We start from the raw sequence: 25,065 nt of genomic DNA, 5'->3' as shown, positions 1-25,065 counted from the left end.
GTGAAATATATGCTTTATTGTATTTAACACAATACACTGAATGAAATAAAGCTTATATATTAATATCTCCGAGAAATTACATACACATGAGTTAAAACAAACAAACAGAAGGGAACCTTCACAAAGGTTACTCATGTGAAGCCTCAGTACTCGGAAGTACCCCAGAAGGGGAAAACACCAGAAGTTGATTATTTGGAGTCTCAATACTTGGTGGAACTCCAGACAGCTAAGACAATGGATGTCTTTGGAATAAAGACTCGAACCCCCGATTGTCATTTTGAGTCCGACCTTCAGATTCCAGTAGCTGATCGAGCTTTCTTTTCATGCTCGTAGAGTAATTATTTGAAAGCATGTGTAACACTCTATTCTCATGCTTGAGCCCTCTAATCTCTTGTTTAAGACTTGCCACCTCAGCCATTAATGATTCAACTTGGTGAGTTCGAGCAAGTAGGCGCTGTCCCATATTGGATACAGAGCCCGCACATTGAACACTGAGAGCCAACGAGTCTTGAACGGCCGCCTCATCAGACCGGTTTGAAAGGATTCTGTTGTCCTTTGGAGTGAGAAGATTTCTGGCTACCACTGTAGCAGTTATGTTATTCTTCATCACAGAGTCCCCAACCGTAAGAGGACCATTAGAAGTTGAGAAGGACGGGCGCCATATGTTATCCTGACGCTGCTCGTCTGTATCAATCCTGAGACTCAAATCTAAACAAATGTTAGAGGGGCAAGCCATTTTAAGAAATGATGAAGGAAGTTAGATAAAATCTCAGAAGTGCAAGAAAGGGAAATTTCTGCAGGCAACAATTTTCTGAGTGTTTCTCAACAAAATTGATCTCTCTATAATAGGAGGGGCAACAGGACCACTTATTCAAAAATCGAAGAGACACCGATTTTCGAATTTCAAAAGCTGGATTTCCCTGCATGACGTCTGTCAACATCTCTCAGACGCAATCTCAGCTCTTGGATATCACGTGCAACTTTGTCAAAGATTTCTGATAAAGTTGAAAACGCGTGAATCTTACTGTTCTAATTACACCACAGTTGCTGACAAGAGTAAAGGCACAGCTTTACTACCTGCTATTGGAAAATCAATATATATGTCAACCTCTGTCCTCCATGGCAAGGCAGAACTGAAAAATATCTAACTCTTCCTCATCTCCGAGAATGCATCTTTCACAAAGTATCTCGAAATACTCAGTTTTCTTCCTCTCTGAGAATACCTCTACAAACAAGTCACACCAGAGTAAGAGTATCTCATATCATCAGGGACGAGAGCAAGAGTATCTCATATCATGCAATCTCCCTGTCCTTTCCTTTGTCCTTGTTCTTACCTGCCAAGACAAGGATAAAGAAAGCAATATGTCGGAACCTCCACTCAAACTTGCGCTGCCACCAAGAAGTGATGGTCCATTCAAATACAAGGTTTGCATTCCACTCCTGTATCAGATGACAAATACTACAAGAGAAGATGCCAAACCTGCATAAGGAAAATATCACTTCTGCAAGGGGAGCAACTAAGGCAAGTGAAAATGATACATTGAAGCATGTGGAGACAAGCACAACAAACACATTTCAGTTCATCCCCGACAAAGTCTAAGATCATTTGTCACATGAAGCTCCTCATGATCCAATTTCATTCAAGATCAAGTGTAGACGGCCTTTGAAGAAATCACAAGTCCGATTCAAGATCAAGTGTCCACCACCCTTGAATCAAATTCAGCTCCAGATAAAATAGGTAAATTCAGACCTTTGGAGGAAGTCTAGCAGAAAGGCCCTCCAACCCAGTTCAAGAACAAGTCTGTGGAAAGTTAACAACAAGTGAAACACCTCATTCGGCAACTATCACCGCTAAAAGACTAAAGCAGCAGAATCAATGATCAGCCTAAAGAATTTGAAATCAGGGGGAGATACTCATCAAGGGGGAGCATCCAAAAATAGATCAAGATTTTAACGAGGCAACTAATGTTGATATGTGGGCATCCAAGGGGGAGTGTTGAAAATACTAGTGGGTAATGAATGCCCACAGTATTGAATACCTGCCAAAGGGTTGAAAACATTGCCAAAGGGTTGAAAACCTTGGCAGAATATTGATATGCGGAGATCATTTGTCAAAGATGTGTGCTTGGAGTTGCTCTATAAATAGAGCACTCCGCATGTAGAAAGAGAGAGCAGAAAAAGAAAGAGAGGAAGAGGAGAGAAGAGAATACATAGAGTTTTCTTTGTACTCCTATTATTCCAAATTATAATGAAAGCATCACTGCTGCCCGAGGACGTACTCCAGTCACACTGACTGTAGAGGAACCTCGTAAATTTTGTGTCTTGTTTTATTTATTCCACTGTACACACATAGTCAATTTTACAACACTAAATTGATTTTAGGCTTTTATCAAATTGTAGCAAGTTGACTGCGAAAAGCATCGTTAATAAACATGGTGGTGTTCTGACCAAGAAGGATAATGTTAAGGAGGCTAAAATTTTAAATTAAGTTGGCAAATCAAATAATGTGTCATCAATAGGAAATAAACACATTAATCATTACTTAAATAATAATCCATTCATTAACATCCACATCATTTGATTTACAAATTAAGTTTGAAAAATTTATCCTCTCTAACATTACCCGACCGAGAATAAAGAAAGTAGTATCCTCTTATTTATCCGACATTCCAAAACGCTTTAGAGATATCATTACACGCACACTACTTACTATAAAAGTTGGGTAGGCAGAATTTGTATCTTTAATAAACATGGTGATGTTCTGTAGGAGGATTTGAATTAGTCATAAAATTGGTTTAGTGATTATCTCTGTGTTTGGACAAGTAAGCGGAAAATCTACAGATACTCTGATTAAAAATTGAGATATGAATAGAGGCTTAGGGCAAAAGAAGTAGAGGAAGACTTAGGAAACTTGGAAAAAAACTTTAAGAAAAGACATGGAGTACTTAGAGTTAATGAAAGACTTGACGCAAAACCAAGCGCAGTGACGTTATAGAATTCATAGAGCCGATTCCACTTAATAAAATAAAGCGTTGCTGCTGTAGATTATCTTTGAGTTTCATGTTTGTCATGAAACGTAAGTTGTTGCTGTATTGCATAGAAGAAGGGATAAGAATTTGTAAGTGTATGAAATGAGGTTATGTTCGTCATCCTATCCGGGATAATATAATACCATTGACTCCCATAGATTTGCCAGACACTAAGAAATAATGACCAAATCACAAGCTCTTATTATATGTAACTCACCTACAAATTTGACGTTTGCAAAAATTTTGACTAAAATGATCTCTTTCGTCACGTGTTTTGTGAAATTAAGAGTCATTTAATAACTCTTTCGTTTTTAATTTTTTACTTCTGATGTTAGTATAGAGGAGGAACATATATGAGAGTAACGAAGAATTGACAATAACCAACAACTGAGAATAAAAAAGGGAGGCAGTGGGTGGGATAGAAAAAAAAATAAATAAAGGAGAAAATAACAAAATGACAAAAGTGATTTCTATTTGTCTGTAATTCGATGCACATTCTTTTTATATTTCTTCTACCGTCATTCCTTCACCATTCTTTATTCCTCCTTTTCCCGTGCACGTTCTCCTCTATCTAAAATAGATTCGATGACATGGTTATCTTATCCATGGATGGCATCGGATAGGTGGTGAGACGAAGAAAAACAAAATAGTTATAAAAAAAAGTACCCTCTTTTAGCTGTTGACTTCGTTGCCAATTTTAGGGCATTTTCAATGGTCACCACTAACTTTGAAATCTCATTGAGAGACTTTAATGTAATATTCGAGTCCTTAAGGGAACGTTGTCTGCAATGGGAGGTTCTGATAGTAAAATTCTTAAATGTAGAGATTAAAATATTAAAAAATCATTGTTCATCTCGTTGTAGTATTGTGGTCGTTGATAAAAATTAAAAAACTATCTCTACTGTTAGTTTCTCAACGGTTAAAAAAAAAACAAGTTGCAGAAATCTTTCACGTGGGTTGGTTCCAAAAACAATAAACAATTAAAAAAAAAACCCATAATGAAGCTATGTTGTGCAGCATTCAAACATTGGTGGGTTTGGTTCCCACTCAAAATCAACAGGCGGGCCCACCTTTTAAATCCTATACAGTCCTTATATTTGAGAATTTCTTTGAGATATCTCGCAAGTTTTTTATATTGGAGTTTTATGTGACAAGCTAAAAGTTAGAAATAGAAGTCCTCAAAGTATCCTAATATATATCTCGCAAGTTCTCATATTTGAGAATTTCTTTGGTCATGGTTCATGAGTTACCATATTCTACATTATGCGATAACTTTTAGCTTGTCACATAAAAGTCTTGTCAATTTTGATTAACGGAGCAGTGGTTGTAGACTCGAAGTCATGATTAACGAACCAATAAACTCACAACAAAGTTACATCACAATCTTACATTAACTTTTTATCATTATAAGTAAATGTAAATATCGTTCTCGTATTCGAGTGAGCCGAATCAGTGACCCTAAGAAACAAAGAGAGGAGTACACTAAACCAAAAGGAAAACTCCGTGTTGCAAAGACCCAAAGAAAGGCTGCATTACATTTTATGAGGCCTAACTTTGGGCTAAATCGGGCTAAATCAAGTTATAAAGTCTACTTCACAAAATTGGGCCTAAATCCAGTGTTGGTCCAAACCATGAATTCTCCATACGACGTCGTTTTGTATACACCCATGAAGTCCCACCTGAGAAATGCAGAATGCCTGTGCACTGTGCAGTGCTCACTCCAATCTGCTGATGACGGAAATGAAGAATCTCTATGACCATAATCCCCTTTTCAACTGAACCAAATTCCCAAACAGATTATTCGCAGCCAAACCAAATTAATCTCTGTATCCAAACACCGCCACAATCTCCATGCCAATTTCCTCCATGTCCATCCTCCGCCACCGCACCATCATCCCCACCACCGCCCTTCTCCCAACCGTCGCCAAACTCATCCGCCAAATCTCAACCCTCCGGTGCGCCACGGTCGCTGTAGCCAAACAGCACCAGAACCCTAACGTCTCCAGGAAATCCCAGCCCCCGAACAAGAAGCTCCTCAGAGCCAAACACACCTTCAAGGACTACTCCTCCCTCGCCCCGGTCCTATCTCCCCAGGACAAGCCCCCTCTCTCCGAGTCCCAAACCGTCGGCACCGTCGCCGCCGCCCAGGCCAACTTCATGCGCGTCATCGTGGAGCCTCCCAGAAGCATCGAAGAGAGCAAAGTGGAGCTGCTGTGCGTCGTGAAGGCGGTGCTGAAGAAAATTAAGAGGAGAGTGCTGGTTGGGGACAAGGTGCTGGTAGGGTCGATTGATTGGGTGGACCGCCGGGGAATGATCGAGAATGTGTACCAGCGGAGCTCCGAGATTCTTGACCCTCCGGTTGCGAATGTGGACCATCTGCTCGTGCTCTTCTCCATGGAGCAGCCCAAGCTCGAGCCGTTCGCGCTCACCAGGTTCCTGATCGAGGCCGAGTCCACGGGAATTCCGCTCACACTCGGTCTCAACAAGTCTGAGCTGGTTGACGAAGAGGTTTGATCGGATTCTTAATTTTAATTTTGGTGCTTAGTTTGCTGCTTAGTTCTAATTATTGTTAATCTCTTGTGTTACGTGAGTAAACTTAGTATTCCGGATGAGAAATGGCCTCTGAGAAAAAGTAGAATAATCCAATGCAGCATCAAAATGTTTCTGAAATTTTGATCTGGTGCTCTGTGTTTTTCATATAATAGTTCAACGAAGCATCAAACTGGTTCTGAAATTTTGATCCTGTTGAAGACTCATTCGAATCTAATCTGTCATCGTACAGTAGCGCGCAACAGCGCCTACAATTAGTTATTGAGCTCGATCATATTTCTCCTTGTCATCGTACAGTAGCGCGCAACAGCGCCTACAATTAGTTATTGAGCTCGATCATATTTCTCCTCGTAATCTATTCTTATCCCGCATGCTAAATGTGGTTTACTTTTATGGATGCAATATAATTTGTCCGTCTTCTGTATACTCTGTTTTGGTAGTATTGATTCTTAAGCGTGCTAGCCTTCGATGAAATTTTCAGGCAAAGGTTGCATGGAAGTCTAGGCTACATAAGTGGGGCTACAACCCGGTTTTCTGCAGTGTTGAATCTAAACATGGCCTTGATTCTCTTGCATTCATATTGAGAGATCAGACAAGTGTTATTGTGGGTCCAAGTGGCGTCGGAAAGTCTAGTCTGATTAATGCTTTGAGGAGCAACCACCATGCTTCCGATGATGCAGAAGGGGAAAATTTGTTTGATCCGGTGGGTTTCATCACTCCCTTCGTTCTTTTTTCTTTTGTTTCGATCATTTTGTTCGTGTGAGTTTGGTGCTCATATATCCGTTGTTTCCTGTACTTATTTCAGATTTTAGGCAGCAAATGGTATGGGGATCAGCTTGTTGGACAGGTTTCAACAAGAAGTGGCAGAGGGAAGCACACTACTCGCAATGTCTCGTTGCTTCCTTTGTCTACCGGGGGTTATCTTGCTGACACTCCTGGCTTCAACCTGCCTAGTTTACTAAAAGTCACAAAGCAATCTCTAGCACAAACATTCCCAGAGGTTTGTGTACTTTTTATTTTATGCCCTTCACTTGACTCATGTCCTTTAAGTTCGTTTCCCTCACATTGTTGGCACATGTTAACTTTTGTTACTTTCTACTGCTACTTTCGCTTTTATCCTATCAGATCAGGAAGATGCTCAGTGACGGTGAGCCTGCTAAATGCTCATTCAATGATTGCCTGCATCTTGGTGAACCGGGGTGTGTCGTTAGTGCTGCCTGGGAAAGATATCCGTACTATTTCCAACTTCTTGATGAGATCCGAATCAGAGAGGAATTTCAGTTAAGGACGTATGGAACTAAAAAGGAGGGTGATGTCAGGTATGCTTGTGTTATATATATCAGGGTATTAACCTTGATTATGCATGCCTTTCGACTAAATACTTTAACTTCTGTGGTTTAAGTACTTGAATGCTGATAATCCGCACTACCATGGTTGTCACGGTGAAAAAGAAATCATATGCTCCACCGAAACATTGTGGTATGAAAGCAGCTAGTATTTCACCGTCTCTATGGCTTGAATCGTTTGACTATTCATAATTTTCTGCTGGTTTAACTTTGCCCTGGCATTCATCGTTGTGCTTATGCAGACTTAATTAGTATCTGCACAAATGTCGTATGTTTTGTTTGTCCTGCTAATGAGCCTGAATGGACAAATTGTTTGCAGGTACAAGGCGAGAGATAAGGGCGTTCAACAAGCTGAACCGCGGTTGGAGCTGAAGAAGCACAGGAGAGTATCTCGCAAGAGTACGAACCAATCTTTACTCGATGAATTAGACGAGCTGGATGATGACGACAACTTACTAGATGAGGAAAATGATGCCTTTCTGAGGGCAATGAGGGATGAAAACCAGTAGAAAGCTCACTCATTTCATACGTTGTAAATAGTTAAAGTTTGAGCCGTGATGTTGTAACAGTGTTTAGACTGACCTCAGCCGTACAGAACAGCGCGAGCGTAATCAGATTGCTAGATTCTTTTGTAGTGAAATGCAAGCAACGTTTATAATTGGCAACCGATTCAATCTCAGAGATCTTTACACTCTCAATGGATAGGGATTGCTTGAGGGTGCAACAAGTCAACAACATCAACAACAAATCCTACCAAGTAGGGTCGGCCGTGCGAATCCTAGACGCTCGGTTTTACCTAAAACACTATCAAAAGCAAATTGAAGGGTTTCCTATTTACGAATCCGAAACCAAACCTATTAAAACAAGATCGCACAAAACACAATGCTGCAAATACCATGAAATTCTCTTCTAGTCATTGTATAAGTGCTGGTAATGGAAGTTTGAGTACAATGTTAATATCTCATTGCTGTGATCAGTCTCAAGAAAACTGACCTACTTCTTACTTCTTGGAGGCTTTCTTCTTCGAGCTCACGGGCTGCTGCGGCTGCGGCTTGGGATGCTTCTCGGCTTCGCTCGGGTCCAGCCACTTGAGCGGGTGGCGATTGAAGAAGGGCCAATTGGGGACGGTGACCAATGTGGTGAGAACCACACCACCAGCATAAGTCAGAACCATCGTCTGGAAAGACCCAGTGATGTAACCGGCGGCGAATCCAACCACGGCGAACACCAGTAGCAGTATCTGCATCAGCTGCTCAGCTAGCCTTTGCCCTTGCCAATCCATCTGCAAATTATACCAAAAAATTAAAGAAGTGATCTTCCTCATTCGGATTAATTAACGGATCAAAACAAAATTAAGCAAATTCGCAACATTCGAAACTGTGCCACAAAAACCCTAGAAACAGTACCTTGTAATGAACTCTGAGGTAAGCACTTCCTCTGCAAGCTGAAAAATTAAACAAATTTGGAAGCATAAATTACATTACCATAATTTCACAGAAAAAGCAATAATAAAAGAGAAAATTGACGAGATCATGAAAATCATTTGGTTGGATATGAATTTATTCAGCTGCCAAAGAACAAAAAAGCACCAAATTCATAAAGGTCGATGACGGAATCGAAAAGAAAAATGTTCGAACAAAAATTGGGATCTAAATCCCTAGTAATTGAAATTCCACGAGAGAGAGAGAGGGAGTGAGTTTTTACCTGCGAACGGACCAACTGATGAAAGCACGGGCGAGCGATAAAGGGAGACAGTGATGATAAAGGGAGACGATGAGAATTTCTGAGGGGGCGAAATTAGAAAAAATAAAATTGATACGCTCGTTGAATCTCGGAAAGAGATCGTGGACGTTGATTTTGAATCTGACGGCTGATAAGCAAGGCGCATACGTGGTTTGCTCTGGTCGGTTTGATAAATTCCGGGTCGATTAAGTTCCGGGGTATATACCGGCCCAATTGAAAGGTCCCCAACTAGCTAGGCCTGCGATTTCTAACCCAGGGATGCCAACTCCTTTTCTTTTTATTTTCATTTTGTAATTATTATAATTATTAACGAAAGGGGAGAATTCGAAGTTGTTATATTAGTTTATAGAAAGACTTTCAAATGTTGAGTGTATGAGTAGAAATCCAACATCTTATTCATTTGATTAGATACAACTTTTACCAATGGCACGGCCTAAATTTTAGGCCAAAAAATTGTTATATATCGTTTTAGCCTAATATTTTTTCCCATTAACTTTTTGAAAATAATATTTTTTTTAGATTAATTTAGCTAAATTTGGGAATATTTTTACTTAAAAAGTATTTAAACTATAATCAATCTAATAATGCATTATCATATGTAAGTTTTTTTTTTTTCACCTGATGTCATATGACGCCGAACCCTTTCCATGTGAATTTCTTTTCCTAGACACATTGGTTTTCAGTTTGAATCGTGTTCTGCTTCTAACAAAAGCATTTCCAAGGAGCACATATAGAAGCATACAGAAAAGGATAAATGAAGAGGATAATCCTCCCTACATAATATCATGCTAGAACTGGAGTCTCGTTGGTATTAAAGGAATTGGATCCGCTCCGGACCTTAGTGTCCGGAGCCTAGGAATCAATTCATTTGGGCCGTTGATTGGTGGTTAAAAGAAATCAGAGTCGTTGGCTTTGTGTGGTGAGCCAGGAAAATGAGTTAACGGAGACTATTTTATTGAATTTGTGCGGTCTAGATGAATTGATCTCTAAACTCCTGACAGCAAGGTTCGAAACGGATTCAATTCCGGTATTAAATACCCCGTGACCGGTGAAATATGATCACCTAGTTCCAGGTTTGATATAAGTTTTTGAATCTTTTGATCTCAACCCTTTATATCCAAATTTCAAAACCAATGACAAGTGATCCTGACTTCCCAAGTCACCTTCGGATTAAAACTTCAAGTGCTTAACACATCATTACTACATCACTTAATATTATAATTTAATGATATTCTTCTTCAGTTGTAAATAAAATAACTTAAGTTTGATGCTTATCAAAAATAAATTTGTCACTTATTACCACAATTTAATGATATTCCAATGATGGTCTTAAATTCGATTCTAGCCAAAAATAAATTTAAACCACATTATTATTCACGCTTTACAAGGCTAAACCCATCCCCTCCCCCCTTAACGTGAATAATATCATTTGTTTAAAAAAAATATATAAATAACACCTCATTAATCCAAAATTTAAATTTCGGTTTTACAAAGATGACAGAATGCCATTGATTCAAGACCATTGACAAACAACAGCACCAGGGGCATGATAATGTGGGGCATGAGTATGAAATTATGTCTACCATTGGTTATCAAGCATATTACCCAAACAAAACATAATTTGGTACTAAAACAACAGGAGGCCCAAAAGTTGTCTACATAACATCTCAAACTATATAAAAAGCAGCAAAAAACCCTCATCAAAGGAAACCAGCAACCCTTCGATAGGACGAATGATACGCTCTAAGAGGAAGCACCGCTCCTAAGAGCAGCCTTCTTCGATTTGCTTGTTGCCAACTGGCTCTCGGGCTGCAATGATAACAGATAATCGAATTGGTTAACAATTTGCCTCGCGTATTTTCAACGACATAAAGTCATACTAAATGTACAATCTTCAAGTTACCTCTTTCTTGACGGGTTCTTCCTTCTCGGAAAGGATCAGCTCAATATGGCAGGGCGATGACATGTAGGCTGCAATTGGTTTAGCAATACAAATCAATATAAAAACAACAATTCTCAACAAGAAAATAAGATGAGAGGATGATTGGTTGGAACTTACGGTTGATTCTTCCGTGAGCCCTGTAGGTTCGGCGCCTTTGCTTCTGTGCTTGGTTGACCTGGATGTGAGATACGATTAGGGAATCAACATCCAAACCCTTCACCTGAAAAATTGATTAGAAATTATTAGTCTCGATAGCAGATAAAGATAACAACACCAAGTGATAAGCAGAATGTAAGATGATGTAACTTACTTCAGCATTGCTCTCAGCATTCTTAAGCAAATCTAATATGAACTTGGCAGACTTGACAGGCCAACGTCCTTGCCCATTGGAATGCCTGTTTTTTGCCTGGGCAGTACGCCCAACACCACGGCAGAAACGACGGAAGGGAATGGCCTGCTTGTGAGCCAGAACATCCTCCAAATAACTCTTTGCCTTGTCCAAGCGCATCTTTCTGATAGAAAACGCAGTTTCCCTTGTGTTCTGTTAAACACAATAGCAACGCAAGTCAAAACCTCAAAATTAGTAATTTAAAAAAATTCTAAAACACAAGCACAAAATTGTTTTTACAAGTGTCAACACTCCATGCAAGGCAGCAAAATCATGGTACTATCCACACACTACAGAAGTGATTCTAACAATGTCTTATAATTATTTATGAAAAAACGTCACAAGATCCTTAATTCGAATCAGGTTTGAAACAAAGAAAAATACACATTCATGAGAAAAATGTGGCGTCATTAACTGAACCTTCAGTCACAAAAATGCAACAGATGCAAAGTACAGAGGTTCACCCAAAAACAATGCAATTGATTTTCCTGAAGTTTACGGGAGCCCAGTTCACAGAAGGTAACTAAGCCCTGCTTTTTTAAATCAGGTTTGGAAAAATTGAAAAAAATTAAACATGACCAAATGTGGGGTCATCAACTGAACCTTCATTCACAAGAGTGCAAAAGAAGCAAAGTACAGAGGTTCACCCAAAAACAATGCAATAGATTTCCTGAAATTTACAGGGGACAATTTCGCAGAAGGTAAATAACCCTTCTTTTTTTTTTAAATCAGGTTTCAAAAATATGAAAAAAATCATACATGACAAAATGTGGCGTCATTAACTGAACCTTCAGTCACAAAATGCAACATATGCAAAGTACAGAGGTTCACCCAAAAACAATGCTAGTGATCTTCCTGAAGTATACGGGAGCTCGGTTCACAGAAGGCAACAGAGCCCTGCTTTTTTCATCAGGGTTTGACAAATTAATGCATGTATATATGCAAACCAAACCACCAGAGTTTGAGTCAGTGCTAAGTCAGTAAAGAGCATGAAATCACAACCTTTTTCTCACCTTCAGCTAATTGTACAAACTTCTAAAACTCGCTACCTCCTAACACCAGTTTTTCTAATCATAAAACTGGAAAGCAAACACCTTTAACTAGATTCGCAAAACACGTAAAACTAGAAACCCAGCCACCACACCAATTCAATTGTTCTCAGACAACAAATTTTAGTAAACTGAAAACACATCCCACAACAAGCGGACCGATATAACCAATTCAAAATATTACATTAACTACTGAATCTCCACCCAACAATAAAAAACAGAGCAGATTCATTGACATAGGCAAAAGAAACCGAATAGAAATCCCACATTTTACAACCAAATCATCACATGCTAAAACAAAAACCCAAAAGCATGCAACTCGAAACTTTTAACTCTACGAACAACAAAGAATAGTAACAATACCTTGAAATGAACCCTCAGGTCAGAACCTCTTGCTTTGCAAGCTGAAACAAACGAAACAAATCAAAACCCACAATCACATCAAAACAATTTTCCTGGAAAAACAAAACCAAGATTCGTATACAAAAACCCATTAGATCCGTAACAGTAAATCAATAAGAGTACATACACTTGGTGATATTGTCGGGCTCTCTGGAGTACTTCACCTGGAAAAAAAAATACAAAACAAAATCACTGTCAGTGCATTTGAAGGCGCAGAGATGCAGAAACAAACTGAATTTCCAACAGGAGGAAGAGAGAAAGAGAAGATTGAGGGGAAGGAAGTGAGAAGGATTACCATGGCGGCCGATGGAGCTTCTGCCTCAGTGAAGGGTTTACGCTTTTGCTTAGACGCAGAAGAGGCGAGTTCTTGTGGGACTTGTGCTTTTATAAACAAATGGAATGAAACCCTAGTAATAACCAGGCCTCTAATATGCTAATGGACCCTCAATTGGGCTTGTTTGGGCTTCATGCTAGCAACCACGTAATGTTTGTTATGTGGGCTCTATTCAAAGCCCAATACCAATTCAAAAATATTATTAAAAAATTAAGCCGAAATTAGGAATTAAAAACTTAAAAAGTTGAGAAGTGATTCAGAGCATAATTTTGTGCATGTAGTCCCAAAAACAATGGTCGACAAAGCAGTAAAACTTCGTCGTCTTGGTCGCATCAACACTACTACAAGAGTGTTGTCTAACCTATAACCTAAACCGTCACATTTTGTTTGAATGAAAAAATTAAATATTATTAAGGGATTTTAAAATAACCGAAATTGAAATGATGGAATTTTATTTTTTATAATTTGTGAATTTTAATGTATGGTTAATTTAAAAGAACAATAGAATTTGAATACGGAATTTGTTATTTTTAAACTTTAACTCATACAAATTTAGAATTGACACATGTTTACATGGAACTTAAAACTTGAAAATTGGAGGTCCCAAATTCAAGTTTTTTTCTACATGAAAATTCTAAATTTATTTATTTATGAATCCACACGAAGGATCGATACATGTCATTTTGTAAATCCTGACTTTTGTCAAAATTTCAAATTTATTTTCTTCTTCCAATTAATTTTGTGGACGTTCGGTTATTTGCATTAAGGGTGGATGACTCGGTGGAGGTATGGGACTTCAGTGGCGAAAGCTATTGTCCCAGGTTATGGACATTGTCGTCCGTGACATGCAGCCCGCGTCTATCTATTTGGTGGAGTCAGTGGATGAACTTGCCTTGGTGGTGAAATATGAGAAGTGGGAGAACGTGGAACGCTTGTGCTGTGCCCATGAAGAGCCTGCGGAGCAACCCTCGTTCCCCACTCCTACCGTTTGTTCCTAACCCATGGCGATAGCTATAGCAGTGCAAGTGGAACTACCATATTTTTCATGTCTCATTCCCAAAAATGCAAGTAAACATGCTCTTATTTCGCACCTGCACAAGGAAGATCTGGGGGTATAGCAGTGATACGGAACACAAAACAAATCTCAGTTACTGAATCTTTGGTTGGAGTATTCTCAGTCTCCATAAAAATTAAAGCATTGAATGGGTTGGACTGGTGGCTATCAGGGGTCTATGGTCCCTGTAAAAATAAAGAGAGAAGGGAGTTTTGGGAAGAAATGGCAAGCCTTTACGGGCTTTGTGGACCAAGATGGTGTGTAGGAGGAGATTTTAACGTGGTGAGATATGTAAATGAGAAATCAAATGGGGGAAGGACGACTACAAGCATGAGGACTTTTAACAAGTTTATCCAAGATATAGAACTCAAAGATCTAGAGTTGCTCAATGCTCAATTTACTTGGTCAAATATTAGAGAAGAAGCAGTGTGTCGGAGGTTAGACAGATTCTTGTTCTCTATTGGATGGGAAGAGATCTTTTCAAATGTAAGACAAAAGGCTTTGGCAAGGGTAATTTCAAATCATTGTCCAATCGAGTTGGATACTAACAAGGTGAAATGGGGGCCAAGTCCTTTCAGGTTCGAAAACATGTGGCTAGAACACCTAGATTTCAAGAACAAATTCAAACAATGGTGGCAATCTAAGCAGGTTGAGGGTTAGGAGGGTTATAAATTTTTGAGCAAGTTAAAAGCTCTCAAAAGGAAGTTGCAAAGATGGAGTAAGGAGGTTTTTGGTGATGTCAAGAAAGATATTAAGGAAGCTGAGGCTAGTTTAGAGGAATTAGATATGAGAGAAGGAATGGAAGGGTTAGATGTTGCTTCAAAAAGAAAGAGGGAAAAGTTACTTTTCCTTGTGGAAGATTTGGCTTTCAAGGAAGAAGCGAAGTGGAGGCAAAGAAGTAAAGTGGAGTGGGCTAAAGATGGGGACGGTAACACCAAATTTTTCCATAAAATAGCTAATGGGAGAAGGAAGAGAAATTATATAGAAAGATTGGAAGTGGAAGATGGTGGCGTGGTAGAGGATGTAGAAGAGATAGAAAACAAATCGTTAACTTTTTCAAGTCCCTATTTAGTAACAATGAAGAGATGTGTTAGGGTTTGGAAGACATTAACTGGTGCTCAATAAGTCAATCTAAGGCAGCTTGGCTTGAGAGGCCTTTTGAGGAATTGGAAGTTCAAAGAGCAATTTTTTATTGTGGAAGGGATAAGTCGCCAGGTCCAGATGGGTTCTCTTTGCTAATGTTTCAAAATTGTTGGGATATCTTGAAAGTGGATATTTTGAAGGTGATGGAGGAGTTCTTTGAGAAAGGGATAATAAATGCAGTGACAAATGAAACATTCATCTGTCTTAGTCCGAAAAAGTCAGATTCTTTGAAAGTGACAGACTACATGCCTATAAGCCTAGTTACTAGTTTATACAAATTGTGGCGAAAGTGCTTGCATCAAGGCTAAGGGAGGTTATGGGTAGCACAATCTCTCTATATCAAGGAGCTTTTATTTAAGGTAGACAATGGAGGGATTGGTGTTCAAAATTGATTTTGAAAAGGCTTATGATCATGTGGAGTGGAGATTTTTGGATGAAGTCTTACAAAGAAAAGGCTTTGGCGATAGATGGAGGAAATGGGTCAGGGTTGTCTAAGTTTTGCAAATTTCTCAATTTTGATCAATGGGATGCCTATAGGAAAATTTAAAGCTTCAAGAGGTTTGAGATAAGGTGATCCATTGTCACCTTTTCTTTTCACCTTATTAGTTGATGTCTTGAGTAGATTGTTGGATAAGGCACAAGAGAATCATTTGATTAAAGGTTTGTACATTGGGCAAGAAAAGGTGGAGATTTCGCATCTTCAATTTGCTGATGACACCAATTTTTTTCTTGGCGAAGGCTGAGGAAGTTTGGAACAATTTATTAGAGTTGCTCAATTTATTTTGTACTATTTCAGGTTTGAAAATTAACAAAGCAAAGTGCTCTTTGGCTGGAATAAACTCAGATTGTGAGAAAATTAAAAGGATGGCAGATTCCTGGGGTTGTGAGGTGGGTAGCTGGCCAATAAAGTATTTGGGTCTCCCTCTTGGGGGAAGGCCAAGAACACTTACGTTTTGGGATCCGGTTGTAGAAAATATGGAAAAAAAAACTTCAAAGTTGGAAGAAGGCTTTCTTATCTAGAGGTGGTAGATTAACTTGGATTCAATTTGTTTTGGGATGTTTGCCAATTTATTACATGTCCTTGTTCAAAATTCCTTGCAGGGTGATTGGACGGCTAGAAAAACTATTGAAAGGGTTTCTTTGGGAAGGGGTAGAGGAAGGAAAGAAAAACCATTTGGTGAAATGGGAGGTAGTTATTAAAAGTAAGGAGGAAGGGGGTTTAGGTGTGGGGAATTTGAGGAAACGGAATGAAGCGTTATTGGCTAAGTGGTTGTGGAGATTCCCAAAGGAATCAAATTCTTTCTGGCACAAGGTAATCAGAAGCAAGTACAGGTTGCAGGATAATGGGTGGGATGCAAATCCTTCGTTGCGTGTTTCAAGTCGTAGCCCTTGGAAAGATATTTCGTCTGGTCTTCAATCGTTCCTAGAGTGTTGCAAGTTTGAGGTGGGCAACAGGAAAAGGGTGAGGTTTTGGAAGGATGATTGGTTGGAAGGTGGACCATTGAAAGAGCCATATCCTAGATTATTCTTGTTATCGAGAATGCACAACCAGAGCATTTCAAGTTTTGTAGATTCTTCTGTTCATTCTTTGAGTTGGACTATGGGGTAGAGTAAGACACTGGGCAACCCTCTACGCATCAGTTTCGAATGAGTTCAAGGATTATTCTTTTTCTCATATAGTGCAGGATATGTTAGCAGCCGTAAAATGATTATGGTTGAGGTTATGTTACTTGTAATCAGATTTATTTAAGAGGTCTTGGCTAGCTTTGCTACATGGTGGATTTCTTATCCACTATTCTGTAATCCTTGTTAAAGTGTTATCGTTTCTACTAAAAAAAAAAAAAAAAAAAAAAAATTTATGGCTTTGTCTTTTGCATTTCTGGACTTGCCGGGTAAAGTAAAACTAAACTAGAAGATGTAACTTGACAAGAAGCTCGAATACGCAACGACATCCACCCACTCTGGAAAAAGGCCTCTCAGCTTCTTTGTTTCGTCAACCATATATTGGTCTATGACAGCTACGTCAACCCTCAAACCGTCGGATCCCCTAGCCTGCAATTATCGCAAGCAAACTTGAGCGGCTGACGGAGAGATTTGCAATATGAGCAGCTAAAGAAAATAAACTGAAGTGGCTGACGGAGAGATTTGCGATATGAGCAGTAAAGAAAATAAACCAACACCAGGTAAAAGAGCTTTACCTCTAACCAGAAGTTCCAATTCTCAGAGCTAGCTCCACTAAGCCGGCATATGTATGATGGTGGACCTCCGTCATTCGTTACAGTAGCTGTTTCAAATTTTCTCAAGCATAAGCATACACCATGTGAAAAGGTAAATGTGTGTAAGAAACTCAAAACGCAAAAAACTTTCCGTTACCTGGAAGTGTATTGTCTGCAAATGACCAACTGGATAAAGGGCCTGTTATGTTGAGGACGGTAACCCAAACCTCCTTTAAGGAACTGAAAGAAAGGTATCACACAGTAAACTTTAAAACTTGCAACTGAAATTAATAAAAAAATCCAAAAAAACGGTGTTGAAAGCCTATTCAGTATCCAATAGTAGGTCATGTATGTGGTGGTTTGTTCTACTCACCCTAAAGACAGTTGCAAGTATACTCTCCGAGATCCCTCAATGAAAACCGTATGCGGCTCATAAGTAGACAGATGGGGGAACTGCCTGTATTGCTTCAAAATACTGTCACTTTTTGCAGGGAACTTCAAGCTTCTTGAGAACAAAAAAGACACAGGAAAAATTCCCTGCACATACATACAAAAAGGCCATCAGATAATCTTTCATCGCAATTAATGTTGAACAATTAACTGAACATAGCAATTGACCTGCACGAACAAGTTATCCATGGATTACAGTAAGACTAAAGTGTAGGTCTGCTCTTGAATCTCGAGTACATCTCAGGCTCATCAGTAAAAAAATCATTCAGGTGATTAATCAGACACAGAGAACAATGACTAAGTGCAGGACACGAGGACCATGGATAATACTTAGGATAAGTGATCCAATCTCAAGGATAAGAACTAGAGTTTAAAGAAAAAAAAAGGTCATGGAAGGCTGTCTTTAATAGTTAATTGACGTAAACTCATTACAATCTTACATACCATAAAATTTTCCAGCTGAGATAACTTTGCAGTTTCAAAAGAAAACTCTGAACTAATGTGCAGTTCCTTTGCCACCTCCGGTGCATGTTTGAATACAAAAAGTAAAGAATTGGAATCTACAACAGAAAAATCATAGCTGGAGTCCATAACCTGATTTGCATCTGCCACGCAAGAAAAACTGTTTGCATAGGATCTAGGATAAATCTGATCAAAAGGAAAGCATTTTGGAATTATACTTAATCATTTTGCTAGCTTGAATACCTGCAGTAAGAAACGTATGCTGGAAAAGAATCCGCTTAGGAGCGTCCACACTGTATGGAAAGAACTGAGACGACAAAGCCAAGCCTAGCACACTAATGTGCAGCAAAACCTGCAAAATGGATGACCTAGCTAACCAGCGACCACAGATTGGTATCAGAGGGCCTACACACAAACCAGTCACAGCTCCCACTGTTGTTGCCATCACAACATCAGGAACAAAATAACCTGCAAGAATGCAACTGATGATTAAAAGAAGATTTTGTGAATTCTTGAATAACGGGAATCCAAAGTACTTGCAGCATAATTCAAAGTTTCAGAATGAACCATATTTAACAACAAAATCTTAATAATCTTGCTCTATTGCAAGCACAACGTATCCATAGAGAACTGAATCTCCCAACTATGATAAACATGGGAAACCACCATATATTGATTCAATAAAAAAACTGACTTGAAGAACATAATAACTCATATGTGAAGGTAACACATAACAGCAGTAATGAAGGAAAGTTCAAAAATACTAACCATATGGAGGTGGCAAAGCACCCATCATACCCAGCTTTTCAACCACAAATTGTACAAGAAATCCACCAAAATATACAGAGTATGCAAGGCATGGAAGTACAGGTAACACGTAGAATAATGTTGACCTGAGAGAAATGATATATATTCTGTTAAAGAACTGTAATTTCTTTTCGAACTATGAGAACAGGACTAAAATGTTACTGAGAACTGTAAGACAGGAAACACACAAAAACACCCATTAAATTATAACTTTAATAACTCTGGAAACGGGTACCTGAGTGACTGGTGACCAAATAATTTGACTGATAAGCAGTATGAAATCCATCCAGGAAGCATAGAGGTAGATATTGAAAAAGTTAAGAAGCCTCCGCTAAGCCCAGCCAAAAGGTAAGCCTGCTTTCACTAAAATAGTTTTAGCTGTCTCAGGTTTAACTAAACAAATATGAGTTACGCATCTTAAGTTCATGATTCATCCTTTTAAGTGATTAATAAAACTTTTAAGTGAAACTATGAAAAAAGTAACTATGCCACTTACCAAAGTTGATATAGCGTATAATCCAAACGCTCCCCAAAACCTCGCTTCATCAGATAAAGCCTGCAAGATTCACACGTATGATGATTGATTTGCTAACTTAACATGCTGGGATTACTACACAGACATTAGACAATAGGTATACAGACTGAAAAAGAGACATGATGCCACCAAATTAATTTCTAAGGCAGAAATATAAGCCCACACTAAACTTAGTAGGTCATAGTTTCAAAACATTTTCTTATTATATGCAAGCTGATTGACAAACCAGATAATGTAATCAATGAGATTTTAAAGAAATCTATAACTTTTCAACCAATAAATGAAAAAAAAATGCATTTCTCCATAATTGTCTTCTATTGGGGGAAAAAGATAAACTTGGTCTTGTCTGGTGCATAAGAGTACCTCCTTTAAAGACTTGAGAGCTGATGCATCTTGAGAGAGGGGAAAGCTACTCCAAATAATTCTAGGAATCAACATACCAACAAGTGAGCAGGGGACGAACATCAAGTAAGCCAAATATGGATGAGCAAACCTGCATTTGAACACAAAAGGTAAGTGAGAGTTTCAAGGAACAAAGCTCCATCTTCAAAATACACATATCAGGAGCTTAGATAGATTTCTTTTCTCTTCTTTTTTGTAGGAGCTAGAACTAGTGGACTAGAAATTATACATTTAACTTGATTTTTTTAATACAAATGATCCAGAACTTCAACCAAGCGAGACACACCATTTCAGTGAAAAGAAATTTATCTGTTATCACTATAAACCATACAAACTAAAACGGGCAGCCCTTTCATCAATGATATGAAGCTTAACTGCTGAAATAAAGTGTCTGATCAATGAGCGTAATTAAATTCTACTGAAAAGTTTTCAATATTGATTAAAAGCTAGACTCATAATCTTGTAAAAGCACAATGCTAACAGGACTATAAATTATAAAGGAAGAACTCAACAAACATGAACCAACCAATTCATAGCACAACTAGTGAACAGCAATCTCAGGATGGCAAAGATAATTGGAAATACAATTGCCAGAAAAATCCCAGTAGCATGGAAAATCATTCCTGCAAAATTAACAAATTGGACAACAATGTTGAAAATTCTTGATAAGATGTCAAATATTTCAATACGAAGACAAACGCAAGTTACATAATGAATTCTGCCCACGAAGTAGAGAACAAAATTTGTCGGGTGCAAAAGTAGGACTCTTAGCAATAAGGAACGTATTTACATTGAAAAGTAGCGGATTTACCTTTCGTAAAATCGCAGAAAGTTGAAAACCAAGAAACGAGCCCACGATTCTGCTTGTGTGAAAAAAATGGCATAGCTAAGAAAATGGCAATTGGAATACTGTGAAGTAGCCTGGCTACCTTCCGCGTATAGTAAATCTGTAATACTCATCATGAGAGAGAAAGCATGAGTATCATATATCATATATCAGCCTGAGAACATACTTGTCAAATCAACAGTATCATGAAAATACTACAAATCACCAGCTTGGTACCGTACCATAAACAATGATAAATAATCAAAGAAAACAGCATGTTCTCCGTCATAGTGATATGCATTCGACTCTCTTTCATGTTTAACTTGTAGCTTAGAAGAATTGGTGAAGGCCTTAATTACGCTAACCAAATTCTCTCCCCGAGCTTGCATACTTCCAGGTCTGGAGGCATTGGAATGTATCAGAGGAAGTGCTTAGGGACGAAGTGGTTTGAAAAATCAAATTAAGTAAATATGTACCAAAATAGCAGATGTAATGCATACAATAATCTCTCCATTGTATCATAGGATGTATGATAAAAATAACCACCAAGGAGAAAGATAATATCCAAGCCTGGAATGTTGCCATAATCTTGAGAAAATATCCGGAAATCTGTATCTCCAGGAATGACAGGAAAAACATCCTGCAGATGGCACATAAATCAATCCAGAAGTAAGCCAGTTTATAAAATGAGACAAACTAAAAAAATATATATTATCTGAATTAGTATCGCCACTAAAGATTCTAAGGTACTAGAAGATCGTAACAGTTGTAATGGGTAGAATCAATAGCGTAAAAATATCCCGTTTATCCAATTGCATTATTAATATGAAACTGGAGTTACGAAAAAAGTTAGCTGATGCATTTTGCAGTAGGAAAAACTAAACACTTACAAAACACAACATCAAAATCAAAATTGATAATTAGTAGTGGAAAAGGCAAAACATTAACCTGAGCTGCGCTATGTGCCATAGGATATACGGCTGATTGAGCATAGACCTGAGAGGGCCAAGAACCAGGTCCTGATTGACAAACTAAATCTGCAAAACTCAAGAGTACAGAAATCAACAAAGAATGCTGCGGCACAAAAAAAATCCGGTTTACTAAGCAATAAAACTGGAAATGAAATTCATTGCTATCCACACACCCCCTTTTACCTTCCACACACCCTTTGTTAATTTTTGTCCTTTGATCCTCTCAATTCATTCAATCCGACGGCCAGAAATTGAGGGGGGGTGTGTGGAAGGTAAAAAGGGGTGTGTGGATAGCACCACCCTCTCAAAATGTAATGAATACTTATGCCAATAAAGGTCACATCAAGAGATCATCTGGAAAAGATGTTTTGTAAAGCAAATGCATCCTATCTCTTCAAGACAACTTAAATTATAACTCGGTCATCCAAGCAAGGTAGTTTGAGTATTCTAGCTGACATACTACTCCCAAATTATCATGGGAAATGAAAAGCAATAACAAACACCTAGATGCACTCTGGAGTAGCATTACCAAGTTAAACAAACAACTTAAACATCTTGAAGAAGGTAATATTGACAAGTGATGATATCCTACCAGGACCGCGGGTCCCTGATGCCTCCACATTTATAAAAGCCCCAATAGTCTCACGCCATTGATGTGTCTTCATGAAGCCATGAGAACCCTAATAACATAAGAAATCACCTCCAATGAGCTTAAACATATCAGATGCCAATAGCAAGCTAAAAAATATATATATTAATTTTTGAGACTATATAAAACCTGGATTGGTAGCAAATGATGCAATAACTTCCAGAATAAATATTATGGAAATAACTTACCAACAAGAAAAGCTCTTCAGCCCCATTAAAAAGAAAAATAACAGGCCGAGGAGGAACCCATCCAGAATCCACCATTAGCCTTGCTATTTCCAGCATTGATGCTGCAAAAGAATAGAAAAATAAAGAAAATGACATGAACATGCAAGAAATGGTTAAAATCAAGTGAAAGTTTGTTTCCACACACCTACACATGAACCGCAATCAGCAGCACCTGGGGAAGCAAGTGGACTGTCAAAATGTCCATTTAACAAAACTGATGGTTCATTGTCTTGTGAATGTATTGACGATATCCTGCCATTGAATACAATGTAATGTGAAGTGAAATTTACTAAACTGCAGCAAGATGAAAACATCAATGCCACTGCATTACTCATAATATTCTTAAAACTTTGACCAAAACAATAGATATAGCGACGGCAATAAGTAGTGACAAAACTGAGACCGGCAGGCGGCAGCATATTGACAAGAAATTAAAGTAATCTAAAATGTGTATAGTTTACCTCATCACAATATTTGTGTGGTTTCTGTAACCAAGAGAAATGCCATGGCCCAAAAACATCATATTAAAGGTGCCATTAACAACGGACTCTTCTATCTCAATTCTGCAAGTATAAAAATTTTGGCACCATTGCCACACGAAACTCGGATAAACAATGAATAAATAAAAAAGAAACAATCTTTATAGTGTATTACAGACCTAACATTGGACCCAGCTCGCTCCTTTATCATTTCCAACTGCCCTGTAATGTACCGAGCAGCTTCGGTCAAGCCAGGACGCCCTTCCTATCAACAAATTAGGAAATTACAAATAAGTACCTCAACCCAAAACGTGTCCCCAATCTCTCCAATAGAAATTACAATAGCGAATTCAAATCAAACCCAGGAAAAATCCCAAATTGTTTTTCTTTTCAATTTGAACAAAAAATGGAGAAAAAACAGTGAGGGCATTGAAAAATGAGCTCACCTGGCGGCCGTCGATCTCATGGGCCAACACTCGAACGTGCTCGACGGCTCTGGCTTCGGAGAAGCGATCGAGAGGGGCGTCGATGTCGAGCGGCTTGATGAAGCGCATGTAGAGTACGGAGTGAACCAGCGCCGCCATGAGGCCGTACGTCGCTACCAGAATGAGCAGCAACTTGAAGCCAGGCGCGTCGCCGGAGCTAAATCCCAACGCCATTTTTTTCCGATCTCTATGCAGTTGGTGGGTGTGCGGATTTGTGAAGAGACGATTGGAAATGGTGGCTTTTGAATCGGAGAGGTGAAGGAAGTCGGAGAGAGGGGAAGTGCGTACGCAAAGAACTACCTTCCCCAGATACGGGACGTTGGGAACTTGTGATCGTTGCGGTGGCTTTTGGTTCGGAGAGGTGAAGGAAGTCGGAGAGTTGGGGTAGTGCGTACGCAAAGAACTACCTTCCCCAGATACGGGACGTTGGGAACTTGTGATCGTTGCGGTGGCTTTTGGTTCGGAGCGGTGAAGGAAGTCGGAAAGTGGGGAATTGCGTACGCAAAGAGCCACCTTTCCCAGATAAGGGAACCGGATCCCCTCCGGATCCAAGCCCATTAATCAATGAATCGGTCATTAAAATTTGATTCAACAACTATAATTATTATAACTTTTAAAAGATTCTCTATTTGTAATCATTAGATTAAATTTCAATGATCTAGATTCATTAATTAGTGGACTCAGGATGGTTGGATCTAGAGGGGATCCGATTCCCAAATAAGGAACGTTGGGAAGAAAATTTTTATTCTGACGGAAACATAAGTGGTACACTACGTGTTTTAATAGAAGTGGTGAAAAATTTTATTTTTTAAGTTATTAATTTTTTAACACACATATTACTCAATATATATGAGCTACGAGCCTGCTGTCACCTATTTCGTGTCTCTCTTGTGTCCCTCTTTCTAATTTTTTAACACGTATTCCTTGACTTAACTCAAATTTAACATTGTTAACTTTTTATAAAATTAAATTAAAAAAAAAACCAAAAATTAAAGTAATACAAAAACCAAGAATAAACTTTTGAGTTCCACCCTTTACAACCCATTGCCGCCAATCGGCATACTACAGAACTAGCAAACATTCTTTCAAGTTATTAGGATTTGGGGATTGAAGGAAGATATCTAATCAACTGAATATTGGTGAAATCTGTAAGGATTGAACCGACGACGAACATCGAGATTTAAACCGACGCAAATACAACTCTAATATCTAATTCGTCGTCGCCGACAAGAGGGAGGAAGAGAGATAAATGCAAAGAAAGATAACCCCACCGATGGTGAAATCTGTAAGGATTGAACAAACGTTGAGATTTGAACCGACACGAAGACGACTCTAAGCACTAACGGAGCCAAGGTGGGGGCAATGGGATTCCTTGACCCCAATAACCTTGTGGCCAAACAAGAAGAAGAAGAAGGAGCTGATAAAGTTAGTTTGTGTTTGTTTGATTAGTTTCATGGGGTTTCGAACTGTACAGAAAAATGGAACAAATAATGCAGAGATGTTGGACGACTACAAGGCTGTGCAAATTGCATCTGCCATCACTTCATTTAATGAGGAATGTTTGTAGGGTTTGCTG

General features: G+C 38.7%; 4 protein-coding genes and 3 non-coding genes across 9 annotated transcripts; 1 reads left to right on the top strand and 6 right to left on the bottom strand.

The window, feature by feature from the left end:
* The first annotated feature begins 4,799 nt into the window (after positions 1–4,799).
* LOC103961477 (small ribosomal subunit biogenesis GTPase RsgA 1, mitochondrial) lies at positions 4,800–7,590 on the top strand. Of its 2 annotated transcripts, none has more exons than XM_048574752.1 (5): positions 4,800–5,537; positions 6,061–6,282; positions 6,385–6,579; positions 6,705–6,898; positions 7,245–7,590. In XM_048574752.1, exons 1-5 carry the CDS (start codon positions 4,881–4,883, stop codon positions 7,432–7,434), a joined length of 1,458 nt encoding a protein of 485 aa, XP_048430709.1. In that variant the 5' UTR covers positions 4,800–4,880; the 3' UTR covers positions 7,435–7,590. The 2 variants fall into 2 exon arrangements, with proteins under 2 accessions (XP_048430709.1, XP_048430710.1); XM_048574753.1 differs by having other exon boundaries at positions 7,168–7,304.
* A 227-nt stretch (positions 7,591–7,817) lies between these two features.
* LOC103961474 (signal peptidase complex subunit 1-like) lies at positions 7,818–8,752 on the bottom strand. Its single transcript, XM_009374026.3, has 3 exons — positions 8,630–8,752; positions 8,332–8,369; positions 7,818–8,207 (listed from the first exon to the last, which is right to left on the bottom strand). Exon 3 carries the CDS (start codon positions 8,205–8,207, stop codon positions 7,926–7,928), a length of 282 nt encoding a protein of 93 aa, XP_009372301.1. The 5' UTR covers positions 8,332–8,369; positions 8,630–8,752; the 3' UTR covers positions 7,818–7,925.
* A 1,361-nt stretch (positions 8,753–10,113) lies between these two features.
* On the bottom strand, positions 10,114–12,835 carry LOC103929952 (60S ribosomal protein L17-1). Its single transcript, XM_009339220.3, has 7 exons — positions 12,745–12,835; positions 12,577–12,613; positions 12,411–12,451; positions 10,921–11,151; positions 10,728–10,830; positions 10,572–10,639; positions 10,114–10,477 (listed from the first exon to the last, which is right to left on the bottom strand). The coding sequence occupies exons 1-7, from the start codon at positions 12,745–12,747 to the stop codon at positions 10,412–10,414; spliced, it is 549 nt and encodes a 182-aa protein (XP_009337495.1). The 5' UTR covers positions 12,748–12,835; the 3' UTR covers positions 10,114–10,411.
* On the bottom strand, positions 11,396–11,538 carry LOC125472844. The gene has a single exon (XR_007254775.1). It is a non-coding gene; the product is annotated as a small nucleolar RNA snoR74 (small nucleolar RNA).
* Positions 11,579–11,719, bottom strand: LOC125472846. Its single transcript, XR_007254777.1, has one exon. It is a non-coding gene; the product is annotated as a small nucleolar RNA snoR74 (small nucleolar RNA).
* LOC125472845 lies at positions 11,764–11,905 on the bottom strand. Its single transcript, XR_007254776.1, has one exon. It is a non-coding gene; the product is annotated as a small nucleolar RNA snoR74 (small nucleolar RNA).
* Positions 12,836–16,706: 3,871 nt separating the features above from the next.
* LOC103961473 (endoplasmic reticulum metallopeptidase 1) lies at positions 16,707–24,019 on the bottom strand. Of its 2 annotated transcripts, XM_048574751.1 has the most exons (22): positions 23,897–23,971; positions 23,451–23,789; positions 23,184–23,269; positions 22,987–23,088; positions 22,671–22,777; positions 22,487–22,587; positions 22,242–22,329; positions 21,627–21,715; positions 21,179–21,318; positions 20,921–21,077; positions 20,664–20,799; positions 20,379–20,475; positions 19,814–19,943; positions 19,412–19,471; positions 19,151–19,269; positions 18,877–19,001; positions 18,352–18,576; positions 18,091–18,251; positions 17,570–17,733; positions 17,354–17,436; positions 17,179–17,264; positions 16,707–17,032 (listed from the first exon to the last, which is right to left on the bottom strand). In XM_048574751.1, exons 2-22 carry the CDS (start codon positions 23,661–23,663, stop codon positions 16,889–16,891), a joined length of 2,613 nt encoding a protein of 870 aa, XP_048430708.1. In that variant the 5' UTR covers positions 23,664–23,789; positions 23,897–23,971; the 3' UTR covers positions 16,707–16,888. The 2 variants fall into 2 exon arrangements, with proteins under 2 accessions (XP_048430708.1, XP_009372299.2); XM_009374024.3 differs by having other exon boundaries at positions 23,451–24,019.
* Positions 24,020–25,065: the final 1,046 nt, after the last annotated feature.

This window comes from the organism of the source record quoted next, unplaced genomic scaffold (genome assembly GCF_019419815.1).
Source record: "Pyrus x bretschneideri cultivar Hongxiangsu unplaced genomic scaffold, Pyrus_bretschneideri_v1 Contig74, whole genome shotgun sequence".
NCBI classification, from domain to species: Eukaryota; Viridiplantae; Streptophyta; class Magnoliopsida; order Rosales; family Rosaceae; genus Pyrus; species Pyrus x bretschneideri.
The sequence above is the reverse complement of the archived record's forward strand: the minus strand, read 5'-3'. Positions and strand labels throughout refer to the sequence as shown.

Bases quoted from the DNA above. Each gene is read 5' to 3' on its own strand.
- LOC103961477 (XM_048574752.1), top strand. From the start codon at position 4,881: ATGCCAATTTCCTCCATGTCCATCCTCCGCCACCGCACCATCATCCCC. The intron at 5,538-6,060 runs GTTTGATCGGAT...TGAAATTTTCAG, and splicing joins CTGAGCTGGTTGACGAAGAG to GCAAAGGTTGCATGGAAGTC. The intron at 6,899-7,244 runs GTATGCTTGTGT...AATTGTTTGCAG, and splicing joins AAAAAGGAGGGTGATGTCAG to GTACAAGGCGAGAGATAAGG.
- LOC103961474 (XM_009374026.3), bottom strand. From the start codon at position 8,207: ATGGATTGGCAAGGGCAAAGGCTAGCTGAGCAGCTGATGCAGATACTG.
- LOC103929952 (XM_009339220.3), bottom strand. The intron at 12,452-12,576 runs GTATGTACTCTT...CGTTTGTTTCAG, and splicing joins GCCCGACAATATCACCAAGT to CTTGCAAAGCAAGAGGTTCT. The intron at 11,152-12,410 runs GTATTGTTACTA...TGTGTTTAACAG, and splicing joins ACCTGAGGGTTCATTTCAAG to AACACAAGGGAAACTGCGTT.
- LOC103961473 (XM_009374024.3), bottom strand. From the start codon at position 23,663: ATGGCGTTGGGATTTAGCTCCGGCGACGCGCCTGGCTTCAAGTTGCTG. The intron at 23,089-23,183 runs GTCTGTAATACA...TTATACTTGCAG, and splicing joins CGAGCTGGGTCCAATGTTAG to AATTGAGATAGAAGAGTCCG. The intron at 17,437-17,569 runs GTGAGTAGAACA...CCTTTCTTTCAG, and splicing joins TACTTGCAACTGTCTTTAGG to TTCCTTAAAGGAGGTTTGGG.